At 46.5% G+C, this 16491-nt stretch overlaps 1 protein-coding gene across 1 annotated transcript in view; it reads right to left on the reverse strand.

The window, feature by feature from the left end:
• Window positions 1-15951, reverse strand: part of LOC106572712 (neural cell adhesion molecule L1) — a 57487-nt gene extending 41536 nt beyond the window's left edge. Inside the window, exons 1-13 of the mRNA XM_082961512.1 lie at window positions 15903-15951; window positions 15542-15644; window positions 13844-14040; window positions 7860-7982; window positions 5748-5918; window positions 4213-4327; window positions 3778-3962; window positions 2580-2711; window positions 1682-1825; window positions 1487-1598; window positions 1092-1252; window positions 598-757; window positions 360-484 (exon numbers count right to left, since the gene is read on the reverse strand). Of these exons, the coding sequence (XP_082817638.1) occupies window positions 360-484; window positions 598-757; window positions 1092-1252; window positions 1487-1598; window positions 1682-1825; window positions 2580-2711; window positions 3778-3962; window positions 4213-4327; window positions 5748-5918; window positions 7860-7982; window positions 13844-14040; window positions 15542-15644; window positions 15903-15951 (1777 nt within the window). The remainder of the gene's footprint in view (window positions 1-359; window positions 485-597; window positions 758-1091; window positions 1253-1486; window positions 1599-1681; window positions 1826-2579; window positions 2712-3777; window positions 3963-4212; window positions 4328-5747; window positions 5919-7859; window positions 7983-13843; window positions 14041-15541; window positions 15645-15902) is intronic.
• Between the last annotated feature and the right edge of the window lie 540 nt (window positions 15952-16491).

Raw genomic sequence — 16491 nt, forward strand, 5'->3', positions numbered from 1 at the left:
GTAATGCATGCATCTCTGAATACTAGTACGGTACAGAAGCAGCATTATACCACATATGTTGAAATATGAAATGGGACATGAAATGGGGCATGTAGCCTAGTGGTTAGAGCGTTGGGCCAGTAACCATAAAGGTTGATGGATCGAATCCCTGAGCTGACGAGGTAAAAATCTGTCGTTCTGCTCCTGAACAAGGCAGTTAACCCACTGTTCCCTGGTAAGCCGACATTGTAAGTAAGAATTTGTTCTCAACTGACTTTTCTAGTTAAAGAAAAGGTTAAATAAAAATTTAAAAAAATAAAAATTAGTATTCTTCATAGAATAGAATACAATTAAAAATAATACAATAGATATTTCCATACCGACTACAATGATGGACCCGCTGGCCTCAACCCTGTCCAGGTTGGTGATGACCTCACAGGTGTAAACACCCTCGTCTTCTGTCTGCACATTGGCCACAATCAGGTCTGGGCCCTCAAATGTGTACCTGGGAATAATGTATTCTTGGTCATGATCGTGATTGAGATCATCGTCATCATTACACACACACACACACACACAGCCTTCTCAGACACAAACATACAGTAAATATGTCCTTACTTGTCCTCGGCGTATGACTGAAAGAGTTCCTGTCCGCTCCTCTTCCACTGAATGTGTGGAGGAGTCAGTTTGGGGTCCACCTGTGCCAGGCAGGTAAAGATGGCCGTCTTACCAGGTTGAACACGCAGAGACCCAGGAGGAGACAGGATCACTGTCCTGTCTGAGAGAGAGAGATGGGGAGAGAGACGGGGAGAGAGATGGGGAGAGAGAGATGGGGAGAGAGACGGGGGAGAGATGGAGAGAGATGGGGGAGAGATGGAGAGAGATGGGGAGAGAGAGAGAGAGACGGGGAGAGAGATGGGGAGAGAGAGATGGGGAGAGAGAGATGGGGGAGAGAGACGGGGGAGAGATGGAGAGAGATGGGGGAGAGATGGAGAGAGATGGGGAGAGAGAGAGAGAGAGAGATGGGGAGAGAGAGAGGCAGAGAGTTACAGAGACAGGTGCAGGCAAGGTTTGAGGAGTGTGTGCGCGTGTGTGGTTCATGGCCTACTCACTCAGCACATCCAGGTCAGCGTTGATTGACAGGTTGGTGTTGCTAACGGAGCAGGTGTACAGGCCCTCGTCGCCATGGGAGACATTGGTGATCTGGAGGTTTCCATTGGTCAGCAGGTTAACCCTGGGCTCAGCCAGTAGAGAAGCGCTGCTGTTCCTCTCCCTGGATAGGAAATACAGAGATACACTGATTACACAGAAAACACAGCCAGAGAGGGTGGGAAACCCAGACCCTCATTAAGCAGCCTAAAGGCAGGATTTTGTCTGACTGGTTGTCAATGAAGAGAGACACATTCCTTCCTTAATGGAAGACTATCTGAATCTAATTAAACAAACTAGTTTCTTAGAATAGAATAGAATATAACAGAATATATACTCATACAGGTGTGTGTCTTACCATGTTATTTTAGGTCTGGGAGAGCCAAAGGTCTGACACTGCAGTACAGCCTTCTGTCCCTCTGTGAAGTTGTATTTCTGTCCGTCGGCATTCAGGATCTGAGGAGGCAGTTCTGGAACAGGATACAAGGTACAGGTTTATCAATGTGACATATTTGTTGTTGACACATACACACACAACACAGCTCCCCCTCACCGATCACGAAGATGTAGGTATTGACTAGGATGGTTCCGTGTTTGTTGTGGGCCTGACACTGGTAGACTGCTGTATCAGTGAAGACCACATCTCTCAGAATCAGAGCTCCATCTCTCACAGTACGCCTAGGGGTTGAGTCTATGCCTGGGGAGAGACACACACATTACAGCAAGTCATCACAACATCCTACCAAAGCACAATACTGACTGGCATATTCATGAGAAAAAGGACATTTTAAGTTACATTTTTAGAGTTGGTAATAGCCGAAAGAAAGAAATATTCTAATTTGACCTATGCACATCAGTAGACATAAAGATTGTAATTTGACCTATACACATCAGTAGCAGGTGTAATAAGCTGAGTTTGCTGCTAAACCTTGTTAATGCATAGGTCAACTGTACGTGTAAGAGTAACCTTGTTAATGCATAGGTCAACTGTACGTGTAAGAGTAACCTTGTTAATGCATAGGTCAACTGTATGTGTAAGAGTAACCTTGTTAATGCATAGGTCAACTGTATGTGTAAGAGTAACCTTGTTAATGCATAGGTCAACTGTACGTGTAAGAGTAACCTTGTTAATGCATAGGTCAACTGTACGTGTAAGAGTAACCTTGTTAATGCATAGGTCAACTGTATGTGTAAGAGTAACCTTGTTAATGCATAGGTCAACTGTATGTGTAAGAGTAACCTTGTTAATGCATAGGTCAACTGTATGTGTAAGAGTAACCTTGTTAATGCATAGGTCAACTGTATGTGTAAGAGTAACCTTGTTAATGCATAGGTCAACTGTATGTGTAAGAGTAACCTTGTTAATGCATAGGTCAACTGTATGTGTAAGAGTAACCTTGTTAATGCATAGGTCAACTGTATGTGTAAGAGTAACGTGCGTAATTCCACACTTGTGATGGGTTTTCCATTGATGCTCCAGGCGACAGCAGGAGACGGGATGCCATCAGCCAGACAGTCCAGTCTCACCGTCTCTCCTGGGGCATAGAGCTGGCTTACTGGCTCCTTGGTCCAGTACGGAGCCGCTGCGCAACAAACAGCACAGCATTATACACAACATTATGATGCACAACTTTATGATACACAACACAAACCATCAATATGCAGTTAGTTAAACAGACAGCATAGACAACAACAGACAGCATAGACAACAACAGACAGCATAGACAACAACAGACAGCATAGACAACAACAGACAGCATAGACAACAACAGACAGCATAGACCACAACAGACAGCATAGACCACAACAGACAGCATAGACAACAACAGACAGCATAGACAATAACAGACAGCATAGACCACAACAGACAGCATAGACAACAACAGACAGCATAGACAACAACAGACAGCATAGACAACAATAGACAGCATAGACAACAATAGACAGCATAGACAACAATAGACAGCATAGACCAGAACAGACAGCATAGACAACAATAGACAGCATAGACAACAACAGACAGCATAGACAACAATAGACAGCATAGACAACAACAGACAGCATAGACAACAATAGACAGCATAGACAACAACAGACAGCACAGACAACAATAGACAGCATAGACAGCATAGACCAGAACAGACAGCATAGACAACAATAGACAGCATAGACCACAACAGCCAGCATGGACAACAACAGCCAGCATAGACAACAATAGACAGCATAGACCACAACAGACAGCATAGACCACAACAGCCAGCATAGACCACAACAGCCAGCATAGACCACAACAGCCAGCATGGACCACAACAGCCAGCATGGACAACAACAGCCAGCATGGACAACAACAGCCAGCATGGACAACAACAGCCAGCATGGACAACAACAGCCAGCATGGACAACAACAGCCAGCATGGACAACAACAGCCAGCATAGACCAGAACAGCCAGCATAGACAACAACAGACAGCATAGAACACAACAGACAGCATAGAACACAACAGACAGCATAGAACACAACAGACAGCATAGACAACAATAATGTTATACATCACATAGAAAAGCATCAACAGCATCAACAGACATCAACAACAAGAGAGGAAACAGTGTGTGTGTGTGTGTGTGTGTGTGTGTGTGTTGTCTTGTTTACCTTCGACGCTAACGGTGTAGGTGTGTGTGACCTTGCCCTGTGAGTTGTTGACTGAACACTGGTACTCTCCCCCGTCGCTATCTGAGATGTTACTGATGCGCAGCAGACGGTCAGACAGATGTCTGGACGTACGGGACTCGGACAGCTGACCGTCCTTCCTCACCCACTTGACTGTAGGGGTAGGGCTGGATGGGGAGGGAGAGCGAGGAGGGAGGGGGGATGGTGGAGCCAAAAGGGGGAAGGAGGGAGGGAGAGGGGGAGTGGAGGGAGGGAGGGAGAGGGGAAGGAAGGGGGTGTGGAGGAGGAAGGGAAAGAGAGAAAGGGGGAGAGGGAGCGAAAAAGAGGCAAGATAGATGTTAGATGTTCCTCTTGACCTAACAGGCTCGCTTTGATTGAGCCATGCCTGTGCACGGACAGAGAGAGAGTTAGACTTACAGGCCCTGGACGATGCACTCTAGCTCCAGGCTCTGGCCTCGGAGGGCTTGGTAAGTGCTGTGGGTCCCTGAGGGCCTCATCATCTGGGGCCTTCGGCTCCGAACCACTGAGTTAGCTGGAGAGAGAGGAAGGGAGGGGGAGAGAGAGAGAGAGAGACGGAGACAGAAACAGAGGTTCATACAGTGGTAGAAAATGTAAAAGCAAAGATACCTTGATAGAAAATTACTAAAGTAAAAGTGAAAATCACCCAGTAAAATACTACTTGAGTAAAAGTCTGAAAGTATTTGGTTTAAAATATACACTGAACAAAAATATGAAAGTAACATGTGAAGTGTTGGTCCCATGTTTCATGATCTGAAATAAAAAGATCCCAAAAATGTTCCATACCCACAAATTGGCTGGGCCTGGCTCCCCAATGGGTGGGCCTGGCTGCCAAGTGGGTGGGCCTGGCTGCCAAGTGGGTGAGCCTATACCCTCCAAAGCTCACCCATGGCTGCACCCCTGTCCAGTCATGTGAAATCCATAGATTAGGGCCTAATTCATTTATTTAATTGGACTGATTTCCTTATATGAACTGTAACTCGTAAAATCGTTGAAATTGTTGCATGTTGCATTTATATTTTTGTTCAGTGTACTTAAGTATTAACAGTAAAAGTAGGCTAAATGCTATAAATAATTTCAAATTCCACATTGAGCCAACCAGAGAGCATGATTTTCTTTTCTTTTGAATTTACGGATAGCCAGGGGCACACTCCAATACTCAGACATAATTTACCAACAAATCATTTGTGTTTAGTGAGTCTGCCAGATCAGAGGCAGTAGGGATGAACAGGGAGGTTCTCTTGATAAGTGCGCAATTGGAACATTTTCGTGTCCTGCTAAGCATTTGAAATATTTTTGGGTGTCAGGGAAAATGTATGTGAGTAGAAAGTACATTATTTTCTTGTCATCTATGTTCATTAGTTCACTAGGGAGTTTTTCCTAGCCACCGTGCTTCTACATCTGCATTGCTTGCTGTTTGGGGTTTTAGGCTGGGTTTCTGTATAGCACTTTGAGATATCAGCTGATGTAAGAAGGGCTTTATAAATACATTTGATTTGATTAGCCACGCTACTGTAGGCAACACTACAGATATCTGACATGCTCCTATACCCCCAGGTGGCCTTGGCTTGGGTTACGGTCCCATCAGTGTCTCTGTTCTTAACTAACATGTGGGGAGGGGTCGAGACAACCTGTACTGTAGCTAACAAATGGCCTTCAGGCGCTATCGTATGTTACCATGGTGACTGACATTATTAGTGGTGACTCATGGTCAGGGTGATTGACTAGTACTGCGTTACCATGGTGACCAAGGTCAGTCTACAGTGTGTTACCACAGTTACTGAGGTCAGTCTAGCTTAGTATTTACAGGTTGTGACGGTGAGGATGATGGATTCCTTAAAGAGTTTGGTTGGAGTGCTGAGGTGCTGGGCATTATAGGTGTAGTCATAACAGTTATAGTACTGTGTTACCATGGTGAGTGACGGTGTACTTACAGGTTGTAACAGTCAGGGTGATGGGTTCCTTGGAGAGGATGGTGCGAGCGCTGAGGTACTGGACGTTACAGGTGTAGTCAATACGGGTGTCATCGACGGTGACGTGAGAGAAGTAGAGGTTCCCGTCCCGACCCTGGGTTACACGATCATTTAGCTCAATGTGATGCAATCCTGGAGGGGAGTGGAGGGGAGGGAGAAGAGAAGGAGCGGGGAGGGGAGGGGGAGTGAGAGGAGAAGGGGAGGGGAGGAAGGGAGTAAGAAGAGAAGGAGCGGGGAGGGGAGGGGGAGTAGGAGGAAGGGAGTGAGAAGAGAAGGAGCGGGGAGGGGAGGGGGAGTAGGAGGAAGAGAGTGAGAAGAGAAGGAGCGGGGAGGGGAGGGGGAGTGAGAGGAGAAGGGGAGGGGAGGAAGGGAGTAAGAAGAGAAGGAGCGGGGAGGGGAGGGGGAGTAGGAGGAAGGGAGTGAGAAGAGAAGGAGCGGGGAGGGGAGGGGGAGTAGGAGGAAGAGAGTGAGAAGAGAAGGAGCGGGGAGGGGAGAGGGAGTGGGGGGGGGGGAGTGAGAAGGAGCGGGGAGGGGGAGTAGGGGGAAGGAGAGTGAGAAGGAGCGGGGAGGGGGAGTAGGGGGAAGGGAGTGAGAAGATAAGGAGCGGGGAGGGGGAGTAGGGGGGAGGGAGTGAGAAGATAAGGAGCGGGGAGGGGAGGGGGAGTAGGGGGAAGGGAGTGATAAGAGAAGAAGCGGGGAGGGGGAGTAGGGGGGAGGGAGTGAGAAGATAAGGAGCGGGGAGGGGAGGGGGAGTAGGGGGAAGGGAGTGATAAGAGAAGAAGTGGGGAGGGGGGAGGGAGTGGGGGGGGGGAGTGAGAAGGAGCGGGGAGGGGGAGTAGGGGGAAGGAGAGTGAGAAGGAGCGGGGAGGGGGAGTAGGGGGAAGGGAGTGAGAAGATAAGGAGCGGGGAGGGGAGGGGGAGTAGGGGGGAAGGGAGTGAGAAGAGAAGAAGCGGGGAGGGGGAGTAGGGGGGAGGGAGTGAGAAGATAAGGAGCGGGGAGGGGAGGGGGAGTAGGGGGAAGGGAGTGATAAGAGAAGAAGTGGGGAGGGGGAGTAGGGGGGAGGGAGTGAGAAGATAAGGAGCGGGGAGGGGAGGGGGAGTAGGGGGGAGGGAGTGATAAGAGAAGAAGCGGGGAGGGGAGGGGGAGTAGGGGGAAGGGAGTGAGAAGGAGCGGGGAGGGGGAGTAGGGGGAAGGGAGTGAGAAGATAAGGAGCGGGGAGGGGAGGGGAGGGGGAGTAGGGGGGAAGGGAGTGAGAAGAGAAGAAGCGGGGAGGGGGAGTAGGGGGGAGGGAGTGAGAAGATAAGGAGCGGGGAGGGGAGGGGGAGTAGGGGGAAGGGAGTGATAAGAGAAGAAGTGGGGAGGGGGAGTAGGGGGGAGGGAGTGAGAAGATAAGGAGCGGGGAGGGGAGGGGGAGTAGGGGGGAGGGAGTGAGAAGGAGCGGGGAGGGGAGGGGGAGTAGGGGGAAGGGAGTGATAAGAGAAGAAGCGGGGAGGGGGAGTAGGGGGGAGGGAGTGAGAAGAGAAGGAGCGGGGAAGGGAGGGGGAGTAGGGGGAAGGGAGTGAGAAGGAGCGGGGAGGGGAGGGGGAGTAGGGGGGAGGGAGTGAGAAGATAAGGAGCGGGGAGGGGGAGTAGGGGGGAGGGAGTTAGAAGATAAGGAGCGGGGAGGGGAGGGGGAGTAGGGGGAAGGGAGTGATAAGAGAAGAAGCGGGGAGGGGGAGTAGGGGGGAGGGAGTGAGAAGAGAAGGAGCGGGGAAGGGAGGGGGAGTAGGGGGAAGGGAGTGAGAAGGAGCGGGGAGGGGAGGGGGAGTAGGGGGAAGGGGGAGTAGGGGGAGGGGAGGGAGAAGAGAAGAGAAGGAGTAGGGGGGAAGGGGGAGTAGGGGGGAGGGAGGGAGAAGAGAAGGAGCGTGGAGGGGAGGGGGAGTAGGGGGAAGGGGAAGAGAAGGAGGGAGAATATAGTTTATTTATGTTTTATTCAGCAAAAAGAACACACCATGAAAAGTCAGATGGTCAAAGGAGATGGAGAGACAGATAAAGGATGAGTAAAACAGACAGAGAGAGAGAGAGATACTCACGCTCGTCCATCCAGTGGATGACAGGAGGAACAGTGCTGATGGGAGGGTTACATTTCAGTACCACACTCTCTCCTTCCTCCACCTTCTTTTTCACCTTCTGCTCTTTCTGCAGGGCCGGGGCGTCTGAAAGGGAGACATAGAGCAATGTCAGTAACGCTTTAGTTGAGGCTGGTATCATGCAGTATGTATTAGAGCATGTATAAAGCATGCAGTGTGTATTACTTGTTAAGAGCATGTATAAAGCATGCAGTATGTATTACTTGTTATGAGCATGTATAAAGCATGCAGTATGTATTACTTGTTATGAGCATGTATAAAGCATGCAGTATGTATTACTTGTTAAGAGCATGTATAAATCATGCAGTATGTATTACTTGTTAAGAGCATGTATAAAGCATGCAGTATGTATTACTTGTTATGCGCATTTATAAATCATGCAGTATGTATTACTTGTTATGAGCATGTATAAAGCATGCAGTATGTATTAGAGCATGTATAAATCATGCAGTATGTATTACTTGTTAAGGGCATGTATAAAGCATGCAGTATGTATTAGAGCATGTATAAATCATGCAGTATGTATTACTTGTTTAAGAGCATGTATAAATCATGCAGTATGTATTACTTGTTAAGAGCATGTATAAAGCATGCAGTATGTATTACTTGTTAAGAGCATGTATAAAGCATGCAGTATGTATTACTTGTTATGAGCATGTATAAAGCATGCAGTATGTATTACTTGTTATGAGCATGTATAAAGCATGCAGTATGTATTACTTGTTAAGAGCATGTATAAATCATGCAGTATGTATTACTTGTTAAGAGCATGTATAAAGCATGCAGTATGTATTACTTGTTATGCGCATTTATAAATCATGCAGTATGTATTACTTGTTATGAGCATGTATAAAGCATGCAGTATGTATTAGAGCATGTATAAATCATGCAGTATGTATTACTTGTTAAGAGCATGTATAAATCATGCAGTATGTATTACTTGTTAAGAGCATGTATAAAGCATGCAGTATGTATTACTTGTTAAGAGCATGTATAAATCATGCAGTATGTATTACTTGTTAAGAGCATGTTTAATCCCTTATAATAGTCTCTTGTCAACTCATAGCACGCATGTCAACTCATAGCACGCATGTCAACTCATAGCACGCATGTCAACTCATAGCACGTATGTCAACTCATAGCACGTATGTCAACTCATAGCACGCATGTCAACTCATAGCACGTATGTCAACTCATAGCACGTATGTCAACTCATAGCACGCATGCAACTCATAGCACGCATGTCAACTCATAGCACGTGTCATGACTGTCCTGATCAGGTCAGGGTACAGGAGACCACCACCCTACAGATTATCTCCCAAAACCCCAACAGAGGAGGAGAGATCTAGGGGTCTGAAGATGTGGGGGTTTTATGACCCCTCACGCCATAATAAACCTTAGGCCACAGAGAAATTCCTTTGTCCTCACAATGGAATTCTGGCCTCAGAACATTAAACATGCAATAAAGGGACTTTGGAACAATGGTTTCCGTCAGCCACAACGGTGGTCATGACGAGAGGTGGAATATGAAAATGTATGTAACTTTTGAATTGTTATTAAAGGTTAAGAGATGACGTTATTATGAAAACATTGTACCTTTAAGAGTTTTCCCAGTATATGCCTGATGTTTATACATTGTACGTTGTGTGGAAAATATCCAAATCAAAGAGAATGTTTTGGTAAAGATGAGATGTGAAGGTAGTGTCTAAAATAGGATTTTAGTCAAAATCTAGGCCTTGCCCCTTTACTTGGTCCGCCCAGAGAATGGCCCTAAAGGCGTTTACGCCCACTTCTGACCCAAGACTATAAGACAGGAGAGTGAAGAATTAACATAGGAGACTAAGTGACCCCAAGCTGCAGCTAAGGTCCAACAAAGTCAACGAACCCCAAAACGAAACACAAGGTTGAAGACAAAGAAATCTTTTTCTACACGAGCTACGGACGAGTAGCTGTGTCTAAGCGGGTGAATTCAAGCCGAACCACACTCTCCATTGAATCGTGGTATATACACCGTTCGAGTCCGAAGCTGTGAGCTCTGAGCTACAGAGCTGTCTGTCCTCAGAAGACCCCTTTCAGATCAAGGGCGAGGGATCAGACCACTTAGCCAAGAAGGACATTGACATCGTGAGGACAACCAGAGAGTTGCGCCGGAGAAGTGTGTCATTGAGAAGCCTAAACGACACACGCAGAGCTTCCCACCTGAGACCTCCAACACGTAATTACATCATTATATTCTGACCCATAAGAGCGGCAGTTCGGGGTAAGGCTAGGTTTAAATAAGCATGGCTGACAAATGAACCCAAATGTATATTTCTCTCGTGTACTTTCTTGATTTCTCTCTCTTTTAAATCCCCATTTTGGGTAACACGCGCCATAGTGTGTTGGCCCGTTATACTAAGTCCTAATCAATATCTAGACTGTGTTTTGTGTATGTGTATTTTTATCATCATTTTAGCTTGCTAGTAAATAAATAATCAACTAAGATTGGTGTGGTAAACTCATTGGTGGGACCCGGGTCCGTGCAGATTCCCGGATTATGCGACGTTCAGAATGAGACTGTAGAGGAAATTGATTAATTTAGCGACTGTTGTAAAATCGATATTCTGATATCCTTTGAGTTAATTTGGGAAATAGAAACTCAATCAAAATACTGTTCCCATGGTGCCCCAGGTTGATGAGTTAATAATTGCTTGATTCATCGCTTAATTCATTTAATCACACAATTATAAACCGTTAATCATTCGATGAGCAACAGTCGTCACATTAACTAATACAACGTCACGACACACGTATGTCAACTCATAGCACGCATGTCAACTCATAGCATGCATGTCAACTCATAGCATGCATGTCAACTCATAGCACGCATGTCAACTCATAGCACGCATGTCAACTCATAGCACGCATGTCAACTCATAGCACGTATGTCAACATAACAGTGTTATACATGCTCGTGACAAGGCTTACAATGCAAAACACCTGTTGCCTTAGCCAAAGTGTTAATGATATAAGCCTTTTCAACACAACTCAGAATACAAGCAGTAGACCACTTGTTTACAGGCAAACTGCTGCAATGCACAAGAATTGAACGTTTAAGAATTTGATAAATCTTCAAAGAGACATCAAGTTGCAGTGTTATGCTCCAGAAGTAGGATGCTGAATGCTTTGTGAGTCATAGCATAAACTGTGTGTGTGAGTGCGCTCTTCTCTCTTGTTCTCATCGTCAATACTCCCAGCAGAGCCAGCAGACTAAAGATGTTTCTGTTGTGTTGCTGCACGATATCAACTAGACCTCGTCGTTGGGGAAACTGAGAAGGAGGTTTCCGGAGAGAGAGAGAGCCGGAGATACAGGTAGATGTGTGTGTGTGTGTGTGTGTGTGTGTGTGTGTGTGTGTGCTTGTGTGTGTGTGCGAGTGCGTGAGTGTGTGAGTGTGTGAGTGTGTGTGTGTGTGTGTGTGTGTGTGTGTGTGTGTGTGTGTGTGTGTGTGTGTGTGTGTGTGTGTGTGTGTGTGTGTGTGCGCATGTGTGTTTGTGAGAGAGTCAAATCAAATTTTATTGGTCACATACACATGGTTATTAGATGTTATTGCAAGTGTAGCGAAATGCTTGTATTTCTAGTTCCGACCTTGCAGTAACATCTAACAAGTAATCTAACAATTTCACAACAACTACCTTATACACACAAGTGTAAAGGAATGAATAAGAATATGTACATATAAATATATGGATGAGTGATGGCCGTGCGGCATAGGCAAGATGCAGTAGATGGTATAGAGTACAGTATCTACATATGAGATGAGTAATGTAGGGTATGTAAACATGATGTAAAGTGGCATTGTTTAAAGTGACTAGCGATACATTTATTATACATTTATACATTTATTAAATCAAATTTTTTATTATTAAAGTGGCTAGAGATTGAGTCAGTATGTTAGCTGCAGCCACTCAATGTTGGTGATGGCTGATGGCCTTGAGATAGAAGCTGTTTTTCAGTCTCTGTACTGACCTCACCTTCTGGATGATAGTGGGGTGAACAGGTAGTGGCTCGGGTGGTTGTTGCCCTTGATGATCTTTTTGGCCTTCCTGTGACATCGGGTGGTGTAGGTGTCCTGGAGGGCAGGTAGTTTGCCCCTGGTGATGCGTTGTGCAGATCTCACTACCCTCTGGAGAGCCCTGCGGTTGTGGGCGGAGCAGTTGCCGTACCAGGCGGTGATACAGCCTGACAAGATGCTCTCGATTGTGCATCTGTAAAAGTTTGTTAGTGTTTTCAGTGACAAGCCAAATTTCTTCAGCCTCCTGAGGTTGAAGAGGCGCTGTTGCCCCTTCTTCACCATGCTGTCTGTATGGGTGGACCATTTCAGTTTGTCCGTGATGTGTACGCCGAGGAACTTAAAACTTTCCACCTTCTCCACTACTGTCCCGTCGATGTGGATAGGGGGATGCACCCTCTGCTGTTTCCTGAAGTTCACGATCATCTCCTTTGTTTTGTTGACGTTGAGTGTGAGATTATTTTCCTGACACCACACTCCGAGGGCCCTCACCTCCTCCCTGTAGGCCGTCTCTTCGTTGTTGGTAATCAAGCCTACCACTGTAGTGTTGTCTGCAAACTTGATGATTGAGTTGGAGGCGTGCATGGCCACACAGTCATGGGTGAACAGGGAGTACAGGAGAAGGCTGAGAACGCACCCTTGTGGGGCCCCAGTGTTGAGGATCAGCGGGGTGGAGATGTTGTTTCCTACCCTCACCACCTGGGGGGCGACCCGTCAGGAAGCTCAGACCCAGGGTCTCGAGCTTAATGACGAGTTTGGAGGGTACTATGGTGTTATATGCTAAGCTGTAATCGATGAACAGCATTCTTACATAGGTATTCCTCTTGTCCAGTTTGGATAGGGCAGTGTGCAGTGTGATTGCGATTGCGTCGTCTGTAGACCTATTGGGGCGGTAAGCAAATTGAGGTGGGTCTAGGGTAACTACCGGGCGATAGTCGTTTAGCTCAGTTACCTTTGCTTTCTTGGGAACAGGAACAATGGTGGCCCTCTTGAAGCATGTGGGAACTGATTGAATAGGGATTGATTGAATATGTCCGTAAACACACCAGCCAGCTGGTCTGCGCATGCTCTGAGGACGCGGCCGGGGATGCCGTCTGGGCCGGAAGCCTTGTGAGGGTGAACACGTTTAAATGTTTTATTCACGTTGGCTACAGTGAAGGAGAGCCCGCAGGTTTTGGTAGTGGGCCGTGTCAGTGGCACTGTATTGTCCTCAAAGCGAGCAAAGAAGTTGTTTAATTTGTCTGGGAGCAAGACATCGGTGTCCGCAACGGGGCTGGTTTTCTTTTTGTGTGTGTGTGAGTGTGTGTTTCAGGTGAAGGTAAGCAGGATATACGTGTTAAACCTCCGTAGCACACGTGTTGTCAACAGAGTGCTCTATAAAACACACTCAGCTTTATAGGGGCTCTTATCATGGCACTAGAAATTGTTATGTTATTGTCCATAAAGAAACCAATAGCTTTGCTAAAATAATATCCATTCTAAATAAAATGTAGGACACAAAGACTTTTACAAGCAGCTGCATGATGTCTCAACCTAGATTTCCACACCTTGACACTAAAAACCTCTCAAGTCTAGAAAGATTTTGAAAGAAGTGATGGAAATGTTTTGGCTAACCTTCAAGTCCCTCACACAGTGTTACTCTGTCTCTCTGTGAGGGAGATTTCACCATTATTAATCTACTGATTGTCAGCAGCAGACATAAGCCATATGATCTACTAATGTGCAAAAAAGGAAGTTCCAAACTGTTCAAATCTCCACACTAGCGTAATACTAAAAAAAATCTATGTACTGGGGATGCACTCTAGCTGTTGTACTGGTATGGATATTGGAACAAAGCATTGTTGGTGGTCATTGGAATGGAGTTTCTGGTTTACTCACTCTCAGTGATGAGCTGGACCTCGTTAGACACAGCAGTTCCTAATGCGTTATCAGCGTAGCAGCTGTATTTGCCCTTGTATTGGCTCATGGGGCCTGACACCACCCCCGTTTTCATGAAGGTTCCAGAACCCAGAGACACCGACAGGCCCGGGTCATTGGCAGGGATAAATTCTTCTCCATCTTTAGTCCAGCGGAAACTGAGAGAGGGAGGGAGCGGGAGAGCGAGAGAAATAAAGAGAGAGGCAAAGAGAGAGTGAAGACACGGAGACAGAGAGTTAAAGCCCCAGCTTAACCCTGCAATCAACTGTTTGACTAAAAGAAGAGGAAAGAACTGAATAGAGGAATGAGTCTGAGCCTTATGTACTGTCATTTCAATATACATCTCTTCCTCTACAAATTGAGCTTTTTTTCCACCTAGTACAAGCAGAGACAAAATGACAGTCCCTTGAGTGTAAAATTACATGTTTCCCTTGCTGTAATAAGTGTAATGTCTGCTTCCAACTCACACCCTAAAACACGTAGATCCCCTGAATGCAGCTCACTCTCCAGATCCCAATCACCTGAATTCTAATCATCTGTTCACACACCTGTATGTCATTATCACACACTATTTAGTTCAGTTCCTTGCACCCCATCACTGTGAGGTATTGTTTGTTTTGTGACACATGTCTTTCTGAGTGCTGGGTTTCCCGTGATTTACTCCTCCCATGTATAATAGTTGTTGCCTGCCTCACTAAGGACGCCTATTCCCTGTCTGTACTTTAGCCTATCGGATTTCCTGTTATCTACCTATTACCTGATCTCCCGGACTACATTACTAGCCTTTTCCCTGCCTTTACTGTTGCCTTTTTGGACCCCCTGTGTATGACCTTCTGCCTGCCCCTGGACCCAGCTACCTGCCTCCTCCTGTGTATGACCTTCTGCCTGCCCATGGACCCAGCTACCTGCCTCCTCCTGTGTATGACCTTCTGCCTGCCCATGGACCCAGCTACCTGCCTCCTCCTGTGTATGACCTTCTGCTTGCCCCTGGACCCAGCTACCTGCCTCCTCCTGTGTATGACCTTCTGCCTGCCCATGGACCCAACTACCTGCCTCCTCCTGTGTATGACCTTGTGCCTGCCCCTGGACCCAGCTACCTGCCTCCTCCTGTGTATGACCTTGTGCCTGCCCCTGGACCCAGCTACCTGCCTCCTACTGTGTATGACCTTCTGCCTGCCCCTGGACCCAGCTACCTGCCTCCTACTGTGTATGACCTTCTGCCTGCCCCTGGACCCAGCTACCTGCCTCCTACTGTGGTCCTTTACAATAAACACCTGCTGCGCCCTGCGCTTGAAACCAGCTCTCTGTCTCCTCTCATGTTCATTACAATAAGTAGTGGGAATACATCCCAAATAGCACACTATTCCCTACAAAGTGCACTACTTTTGACCAGTGCCCAGGTGAAAAGTAGTGCACTTTAAAGGTAATAGTGTGCATTTGGAATGCAGGATGTGACTGTGAGGAGCTGTGCTCTCATGTAATTCTAATGTAATATTTCTAGATGTCTGAAAGATTACATGTCATGTTCCTTACAAAACAGTTAAGAAAAACAGATCACAGTTCTACTGTAGTTATAGCAGTGAAGTGTGGTAATTGGGACACACTGCACTTTATATTAACTGCAGTTTTTTTCTAAGGGCTTGGTGTTAGGTAACTAACTTGGGAGGAGGGTTCCCTGATGCTTCGCAGGTCAGGAGGATGTCTTCAGCACTGAACACAATGATGGACTCAGGCTGGGTGGTGATCACTGGGGGTTTCTTAACTGGACGGGAGAGACACAAAGTTAGCACACACACACACATCAATAGATTTTTCACCTAGTCGGCTCAGGCATTAGAACCAGCAACCTTTTTGTTACTGGCCCAAATGCTCTTAACCGCTAGGATACCTGCCACCCCACACAGTCCTAAAGCCCATAGTCCTACTAACTACAGCCCACCACCCTACAGCTCAACTGTGCTACCTATATTCTGACTCACACAGGGGTTAATAGCCCACCAACTAGAACCGACAGTCCTACGGCCACTGAATGGAGCTGGCTCACAGAGGGACTCAGTGATAGCAGTCATTTCCATTTCCTGAAACATAATGGAATGTATTCATTCCCCCTATTCTAGTCCCCCACGAGAATAGACGGAAATGGAGAGAGGGGACGGGGAGAGGGAGAGAGAATGCATTGAGAACAGAGGAAAGTGGTGGTGTATATTAATGCTAAGGAGACAGTAGTGTAATATATATATTACATTAGCTGAGTGGAAGAAAAGACAGGGCCTTGGGGATGAGAGGAGATAATGTAGAAAAAGATAAGTGATTCCTCTCTCTACTATTATGATGTACTGTTATGTTCATAAAACACCCACTCATATCCGACTCATAAAACCCTATATACTTGGACGTGGTTCAGTGATAAAGAACATGGTAACTTTATCCAAAATGGCACCCTTTTCCCTTAGGGCTCTGGTCAAAGGTAGTGCATTATATAGGGAGCCATTTGGGACAATAGCCATATTCTATACATTCTCTATTGCCATATGTTGTATGAGTAATTTACCAAAGTTAACGGAATCTTCTATAATTTTGGTAGTTAACAGAAAATCTATGGCAATCTA

This window comes from Salmo salar, chromosome 15, assembly GCF_965601325.2.
Source record: "Salmo salar chromosome 15, fSalSal1, whole genome shotgun sequence".
NCBI lineage: Eukaryota > Metazoa > Chordata > Actinopteri > Salmoniformes > Salmonidae > Salmo > Salmo salar.